The 8,836-nt window shown below is 50.5% G+C and overlaps 1 protein-coding gene across 1 annotated transcript in view; it reads left to right on the forward strand.

Annotated features, from left to right (window-relative positions):
- Positions 1-8,836, forward strand: part of WDR3 (WD repeat domain 3) — a 30,073-nt gene that overhangs the window by 7,359 nt on the left and 13,878 nt on the right. The window contains exons 7-13 of the mRNA XM_014525986.2: positions 901-1,002; positions 1,188-1,285; positions 1,750-1,854; positions 3,233-3,463; positions 6,298-6,391; positions 7,245-7,346; positions 8,058-8,143. Coding sequence (XP_014381472.1) covers positions 901-1,002; positions 1,188-1,285; positions 1,750-1,854; positions 3,233-3,463; positions 6,298-6,391; positions 7,245-7,346; positions 8,058-8,143 — 818 coding nt within the window. The remainder of the gene's footprint in view (positions 1-900; positions 1,003-1,187; positions 1,286-1,749; positions 1,855-3,232; positions 3,464-6,297; positions 6,392-7,244; positions 7,347-8,057; positions 8,144-8,836) is intronic.

Genomic DNA, 8,836 nt, shown 5'->3' on the forward strand with positions numbered 1-8,836 from the left:
TTAAACGGGTAGTTCCATGTTTGCTTCTTTCTCTCCTTTCTTTTGCCTTTCCTGAAATGGAAAATAACCCAACTCCTTTATTTTTTTTTTAATAAGCTCAGTCAGATTCCCTTCCAGTCAACAAAAGTGAATGCTAGGGGAATCACCAACTCTCATGTTTCAGTTGTTACTAAAATAAATGTTATTCTTAGCTAAGGGGCTAGAAATAAAAGAAGTTAAATTTGTGCCTAGGGGAAGCTGTGTTCTGTCCTAGGGTCCCATGTGCACAGCCCTCCTTTCTTGGCTGCTGGTCAGGCACATGTCCTAGGTACCAGGGGTGGGTAAAATGGCCCACCAACAGATTCAGTCTAGTCCTCAGGTAAACAGCCACCAACTTGCTGGATCTGGCACACAGGCAGCTGGTAGCTCTGGCCACTGTGTGGTGCTGGGTTGTGGGGTGGGAAGGGATGGGGGGGAGCACTGCCTCTGCCCAACAGCATCAGGCATCAGTTGTGGACCTAGGCAAGGATCCCTGCCTCCCAGTGGGTGGGCGGCAGCATTAATTGCTCCTGCCTGGGTCTGCATCTGAGTATTGAGGGGGAGGAGAAAGGGGGAGAGGGAGGGAAGGGAATGGGGAGGGGGGAGACAAAGTGGGAGGGAGATGGATGCAGGGGAGGGAGACGGGGGAGAGACTGAGAGGGGGAGAGATCACTGGGAGAGATGCGGGAGAGAGAGAGACTAGGAGAGACGTAGATGGAGAGAGAGAGATGGATGTGGCCCTTGACAGGTTCCCAAAACCCATTAAGCGACCCTCTAGCCAAAGTAATTGTCCACCCCTTTTTTAGGCACTGGTGACTTTGCTTCTGAAGATGTGCTGGACCAGTGACTCCACAGCTCTTTTCTCTTTTTGCTTCCTTGTAGCGGCTCCTGAGGTGCAGCAAAGCTGGCTCTATTATGCGGGATGGGAGGGATCGAATTGTTACTCTTGCCACTGACCAGACAGGCCGGATCCTGGCCTGCCACGTAAGTGATGTGCTTTGGGTGTTTGAGTGGACCATGGGAGTCTTGTTTTAAAGAGCCATCACCAGCAATTCTACAAAGACTTCTTAGGCTGTTTGCTGATAATGCAACTTTATGTATCCTTATGAAACTGGGATGAAAACAGCAGCAATTCTGGGAGCCTGTAACTTTGTCTGTTTTGTCTCCAGGGAACAGACTCTATTTTGGAAGTATTTTATGTTCTTTCTGAGGATGAAATTCACAAGAAGATGGAAAGGAAAATGAAGAAAGCAAGGAAAAAAGCCAGGTAAGCTCAGCTTTGTCATTTAGAATTATGTTTGCATACTGAAAACTGACAGTAGAGCCCTCAGCAATAGGGAGTAACTAGTGAATTGAAAGCTATTTTTGGTTATTTGTCCAATTTCATTTCTGAGTTCTGGATTTCTCTGCTAATATGTTTCCTTGTCCTTTCCATCTCTCTGGTGCTGGTTTGAGCAACATTGTTCTCTGGTCTTAGCACTTGTAAGAAAGCTGCCATGAGTCTGATCATTTCCTTCCCATTCCTGAGATGGTAGCACCTCTGCCAGGACTGCATGCACATGTCTGCAGCACTGGAGCAGAGTCCAGCTGGCTTCAGTCTTAAAAGAATTACATTTTGTTTGCATTTTCAGGGGAAAATGGATGTCACCCTGTCTTTCTGTGTCTGTCCCTGTGTGAATAGACTGTGTGTGTTAAGTAAACTAATTTGCTGTCCTTATCTGTTTTTTGTAGGCAGCAGCCTGAGAAGGAGGAGGAGGAACCTAAAAGCAGCATTGAACTGAGTCTGCAGGAGGAGATTCAGCGGGTTGTGAACATTAAGGCTTCTGCTAAAATCAAGTAAGTGCAAAGCCCTGGCTTGGAAGGGTTGCCATAGCACAGGGGTAGGCAAAATAATGGCCCATGGGCTAGATCCAGCTTGCCAAGGGATTTTGTCCAGCCCACAGCAGGTCTCTTGGTTCTGCTCAGCCCAGGTCTGGGGGGCAGCCTGGGCCATAGCACGTAAAGCCAGTCCCACTGCCCCTGGGTGTGCAGCAGGGTTGGGGTGGCACAGAGCCTGGACTTGTTTCTCAGCAGTCCCGGCAGCAGCAGCTCCTTCCATCAGCTGCTGCTGTCAGACTTGGCTCTGCTGCCTGGACACCCTGGCCCGTCAGCCCTGCACATACAGCTGGGGGTGGGACCCATATGGGCAGGGCATGTGGCTGGGGGAGAGTGGGGAGCAGTGCCTGGGAGAGGGCCGGGTGGGTGGGGCCAGGATCACAGGCAGTGACAGTGGGGCTGGGGCCCCAGGGCAGAGCCCCAGTCAGCTGCCTGTGTCCAGCTCATGTTCTGCAGGCAAGGGCATGCAGGGAGTGTGTTGCGGCTCTGCCCTGGATCCTGGTCCCAGCCCTGCACTGTCACTGCCCGGTTATCTCAGACCGTGTCCCACCTGCCCGTCCCATTCCTGCTCCTGGGTGCAGCTCCCTGTTTGGAGCCCCAGCCTGGCCATCTGCCCTGCCCATGTGTGTCCTGGCCTGTCTCCATGGAGACCCTGATCCATTCCCTGCATGACCCTGCCTGTGCAACTGGCATCTGTCACAGGGCTGTGCAGCGAGCGAATCGTGGCTCTCCCCCAGCCCTGTGTTGCCTATGATCCCTTCCCTATCCACCTATCCTGCCTCTGCCTCTTTGTCCACTCACAGCCCCCTCCCAGCCATTTTGTTGAGCATGGAGCAGAGCCACTTAAGGAGTTTTAGTGAGCTGTTGTAGGGTGGGGTGCCGATCTGGCCCACAACAGCTCACCAAAACTCCCTAATTGACCCTCCAGCCCAAATAATTAGCCATCGCCTCCCATAGCAGTTCAGGTATGGCTGTCTCATGGCCCAGGAGAGCTATGGCTTGGTGAACTTGTCTTTTCAAAACCTGGCTTAGCTGCATAGGGGAAGCTGTAGAGCTGGGGAAGGCCTGCTCAGTTTCTCTGGTTCCCCCTTTTACCTCCCACCCACCCATGGGCACTGTCTTGTATGTGTTCCAGCTCCTTCCCCAGCAGGAGTGTTCCTTCCCAGGAGCTGTCTGTGGGGTTTGCCTGTCCTAGTGTTGGATGGCTTCTTAGGCAGTGCTTCCCTCTTGTCCCAGAGCCTCATTCATCTCCCTGTGAGGGAGTGTTCCTCAGATTTGTCTGTGCTGATGTTCTTCAAATGGTCCCTTCTTCTAACCTTGCCTTTGTCTGTTCAAATAGATCATTTGACTTGATCCTGTCCCCAAAAGGGGAGCTGAAGGCCACATTACTGCTCCAGAACAACACAGTCGAGACGTATGCCCTGAACCCATCTGCACAAACCCCACAGGTTGCCCGGGTGTCTAAGATAACCATTGGCGGGCATCGCAGTGATGTTAGGACCCTGGCTTTCAGCTCTGATAACATTGCTGTCCTGTCGGCTGCAGCTGAGTCTGTCAAGATCTGGAACAGGTCTGGAGTCCAAAAGGCCCGATGCCGTTCCCCGAAAGTTTGGGACTGTTTGACTGGGGGAAGAGATGGGATGGATGGGAGTGAGCAAGGAAGATGATCATGGCTGGGGCTGATGGGGGACTTTATTTGTGCTTTTGCCTTTGTCATGGTGTCCTGTGAAATGGAGGGGCAACAAACACAGTGAGGGCTGCAGAGTTAACTTGAGGACTTTTTTTGCCACTGGATATCACTGAGGCCAAGTGTAGTTGGGTTGTTAGGGGAGAGATCTTTGGGTATTCAACACACCCGTAGGCGCCTGAATTTTGCAGATTTTTTGGTAGGGAATACTTGCCTGTGTGTGTCATGTTATAATCAACCATCGGCTGGACTGAGGTTAAGAAGAAACTTTGCCTGTGGGTGCAAATCTGGGTTTTCTTGCACCTTCTCTGAGGCAACTCATACGAGATGGTGTGAATCTCAGTTCTGATCTGGTGTGCTACTCCTGTGCCTTCTATGCATTGCTGAGACTTCCTCAAACTGCACTTCTCCAGATCATTACTTCCTTCTTAAAAATCCTCCCTTTACCTTCCAGGCCTTCTCCAAATCAGAGACACTCTCTCTGAACTGAGTTCTTCCTTGGCTTGTTCGTTTTGTGCGAGTGTGCATGCATGTGTGCTGGTGCATGCATGTGTACACGTGTGTTGGTGGGGGAGGTGCCAAACTTCTAAGTCTCCTCAGTTTAGGGAGCAGGCTTGGGGCCTCTCTTTGGATTTACTGCTTGGAACTAGCATCCAGGAGGCACTGGACAGGGGCAGGTTAGCTTCCCTGCTGCCGAGGTGGTGAGGGTGGTCTGGGGCTTTTGTCAGTACATGTTCTGTGATTTGCCAGCCTGATCTTTTGCTGGCCTCCTAAGCTTAGCATCTTTTCAGCCAGATTCAGGAACATCCCAAAATGCAGTGGTCCATGCTGGGCTGGGAAAGCCTGCTGTGGCCTTGTGCTTCTTGCCTGTCCCTCTAAATGAGAATGTATAGAGGGGGCTGTCTACATGCTCAGCTGGCTGTCAGAGACGCTTTCCCACTAGGTCTATGGGTGCCTTTCCTAGAGCGGGCAGACAAAGCTACATAGTGAGATTTTTGGATTAGTACTGTAACTTCCAGCTCCCTGTTTGGGTACACCCTGGGGAAATATACAACTATTCGCCCATGCAATTTTGTATATAAAAGGTACGGACTACTCAACCGCATAATTTTGCATAATTTAACCCCAACAAACTCTGTGCCTCCACCTCTGGGGCTCCCAGCACTCCAGCTGGGAGCCCCATATGGAAGCACTGAGCACGGTGGTGTGTGACTGGACACCTGTTAAGTGGGGAGGGGAGCTCCTGCCTGCAGGAGGGGTGTGGATGTGGGGTTTGTGGGTGGGTGTGGGCTATATGCCATCAACCGGGTCAGGTTGGCAGGCTCCCTGCCTCCATGTGGGGCTTCCAGCATTCTAGCAGGAAGCCACATGGGGAGGTATGGAGCCCACACAGCCCAATGGTGTGTAATTCCGTGTCTCCAAATGTGGCTTCCCACTGGAGTGCTGGAAGCCCCTTGTGGAGGCATGGAGCCAGCTCAACACAATGGCACACACCTCCCACTTGCAGTGCCATGAGCCCCATGTGCTGGCATGGAGCCAGCCTCATCTGGTTCAGAGGCACATACCAGTAGGCCAGACTAGGCTTGCTTCGTGCCACCATGTGCAGCTTCTCAAACTCAGCCGGAGCTGCACGCTGCTGTGGCCATGAGCACCCCAGGGGCCTGCTGCTGCTGAGCTGCCAGCAGCAGGGGCTGTGCACCATTGGGGAGGATGTGTGGTGGGAGGGCCCACATATACCTCCACCACAACCCTCCCTCCCACACACCCACAGTGGATTCCACTGGGGAGCCAGCATTTTATTTTTATGTCACTGCTAGAAATATGTTCATTGCCTGTCTACTTTTTCCATGAAACTACTTCTCTTTGCTTCTTCAACACAGAGCAAGATTAAAGTGGAAAGGGCTTAGGAAATCAAACCAGTTCCCAGGGACTTTAAGGAGCTTTGTACAAAATTGGAGGCATTTGGTCTCTTCTCCCAGAAATCCTTTTGAATGCCTTTCAAAATTTTCTGTAAAACTACTGTTTCAGGATATTGTGCTAGAAGCTGCAGGATAAGTGTTGAGAGAACAGCACAGTTACAACTGTGTAGTATAATTAGGGACCTACCTTAGTCACAGTGAGAGAAAGCGATTTTTGTGGCTTGGTCGTGGCCTGAAGAGTGGATCTGTGTGGTCATTTTGTAGTAGCCCTGCCCCACAGCGCTGGTTGGAGAGGCCCCCATGGAGAGAAGGGGCAAGGGGGCAGCTGCCATCTGGCTATCCTTTGTGTGGTCCCCCTCAATGCTGATTGGCAGAGAGGCACACTGAGGCAGCCGCCATCTTGGCTGCTACCTTTCGTGTTGCCTTGCCAGCTGGCACCTTCCTGTCCTGAGTGGGCTGCAAGGTTGGGTCATAGCAGCAACAAGGAGCCCCCCCTCCCCCCATTCACAAACCCCACTCACACCCTGCCCCACAAATCTCTCCCCCATACATACCCCACACCCATACAAAGTACCTGCATATATTTCTAAAGAAGATTCAAATAAGTTTATATTTAGTTTGCTTTTTTTTTTTATAAATTAATTAATTTTGCATATTTTTAATTTTTTTCTGTGCATAATTGTGAGTGTTTCTGTGCATAATTCTCTGGGGTGTATTTGGTGCATGGTGAGAGAGGCCCATGGCTCCCACAGGCCAGACTATATGTTAGCAGGTTTTCATGGGTTGCTTCTCCTGCAGGTCCACCTTGCAGTGTATCCGTACAATGGAGTGCGAGTATGCACTCTGTTCACTCTTTGTCCCAGGAGATCGGCAAGTCGTCATAGGAACCAAGGTAACAATGCCTTTCCCAGGTCTCCCTTTGCAGAATGAGACTCAGCCCTTGTCTGGGCTAGAGGACCTTTCTAAATGTTCCCTGCCATTGCTAGTTCTACCTGTTTTATCAGCGTGGGTGGCTGGAGTGGAAACAGGTTGTGTGGTGATTTTAATGCTGCCCTGGAGCCATGTATAGAGTGGGTCTGATTGGCCTGGGACTAACAATGCCTCTGACTGTCAATCCCCATTTTGCACCATGGCTCTCATTAGCACTGACTGAGATAGGTAATCATGGGAAGTTATAGAACAGGTCCTTTTGTATAAATGGGGTTCCTGGAAACTAGCAGTGTCTAGTGGCCATGATAATGCTCTGGATGAGGGCTTTCAGTTTCCAGGAGTCAGCAAGTTAGCGTGGAGGTGCATCATTTTATTTGGACTTGTTTGTAGGAAGTTGCCCAGGCCTGGAATGACTGGGGATTCCATGAGCAGGTGGGTGTGGTGTTGTGCTGAGCTGCTGGATGGAGAGGGTACATTCCTCCTGACTGCTTATGACAACCCTGCCATGTTGCCATGGGGCTCCTTTCAAGCATCATAAACTCCTTGTCTGGGGCTTCTTGCCCCATCTTACATGTCTGCCTTAGCTGGAGTCTCTACTGCTGGCAGCCATATTGCCCACTGGGGTTCCTGCTCCCATGACCACCACTCCCTGCATGTTTGGTACTCTTTCATCAGTCCTGGCACCTTCCCCAGTGGCTCCTCCCTCCAGGCAGCTTGGGGACCTGACTAGTGTACAACACCTTAGCCCAGGCTGACGTGTGCTAAAAGCCAGTATGTGCTGCTGATTTGCTCCCGCCTTCATTTGCTTCTCCCAGACAGGGAAGCTGCAACTGTTTGATTTGGCCTCAGGGGGTCTTCTGGAGACGCTTGCTGCTCATGATGGGGCTGTTTGGTCCATCTCTCTTTCACCAGATCAGGTAACTCAGCCTGCTTACAACCCACAGCCTGTGGAAGCCGCTTGTCTCCTTTCTTGTTTTATTGGTATGTGGCCAGTCTCCTGTATTGCTTTTTACCCTGATTTGAACCTCTGCTTATTTGATAAGATCTATTTTGGAGCACCTTAGTTGATTGGCAGGAGTACGTTTCCCCCTTTAATTTTTTATGATCATATCCTAGATCAGCAGTTCCATTATTCTTCTCAAGATTAGTTTTAGGGTGACAACCCTATCGTTGCTTGGGTTCCCCCAGTAGGCTACTCCTCCATGACTAGTAGGGTAGCTCTAGTGTAGTGTTTAGGTCACAGGAGTGTTCCTCCTACCTAGTGAACACACACACATCCACTGTCTGCTGCAGTTCAGTTAAGTTCAAAGTCTGCCCTGATAGGATTTCTTGTCTGCCAAAGCCTGTGGAGTCTCCTTCTCCCAGCAAGGAGGAAAGGGACGTTTCTTGCTCAAGGTTCCTTGCTGAGGTACCACAAGATTCTTTGTTTGAACACCTATGCATGATTCACAAGATAAACTCAGAAATTTCAAATAGGAATCCCCATTTCACAAACGTTCTGACCCGGTGTGGTCTGAGAGCTTGCTAGACCTACCCCTAGGGTATTTGTCTTGTTGCAGGCATGACAGTTCTTATTGTCATGGAAGTGCTGTGTCTTGGCTTTAATTTTAACTTGTGTTCCCCTGCAGTGCGGCTTTATAACTGGAGGTGCTGACAAGTGTGTCAAGTTCTGGGAGTTCGAGCTGGTGAAGGATGAGAACAGTGCTCAGAAAAGGTGAGAGAGGGAGAACTGATTCTGTACCCAACACCCAGCTACTGCAATCCATTTCACTGCTTGATGGTCCAGCCTTTGTTTTTTTTTTCTTTCCTCAGCACCTTATGGTGGGTGGGTGGGTGGGTGTGTGTGTGCGAGAGAGAGAGAGAGAGAAAAGCAGCATGAACAAGATGTAATCACCAACACTTCTGGCTGTTTGTCAGGCCAGGTAATGTCCTAACCACTGGGCTATTGGCTTTTCTGGGATGAGGCTGTTCCCCACACGCCTTTCCCCCCTCACCCTGTCACTCTGAAAGGTTTTTGAGAGTCCTCTAGGAAGGCCTAGAGGAAGGTACAGCCCCAACCAGAAGCTGCTGGCTGTCTCTTTACTGGACTGCACTGTAAAGATATTCCACACTGACACGCTCAAGGTGAGCCCTTGCCAGGGTTATGTGGGAGCTGGCACTTAGGACAGTGGGCAGAGTTTGCTAACAAAAAAAAGTTGTTTACCTGCTGGGTGCTATCACTTTATTTACTGGATGATGCCTGGCACGGTGTCGTGTGGCTGGGGGAGGGAGGGAGCTGGAGGGGAGTTCCATGACTGCTCACTCTTTATTAACAAAAATATGTTTAAAAGTTTGTCTGTTGCTTGCTGAAGACAGTCTTTTTTTGTTGTTGTTCTGGGAAGCATTGGGGCCCTTTTGGCTGTGAGGT

Source organism: Alligator sinensis, unplaced genomic scaffold, assembly GCF_000455745.1.
Source record: "Alligator sinensis unplaced genomic scaffold, ASM45574v1 scaffold101_1, whole genome shotgun sequence".
In the NCBI taxonomy this organism is placed as follows: Eukaryota; Metazoa; Chordata; order Crocodylia; family Alligatoridae; genus Alligator; species Alligator sinensis.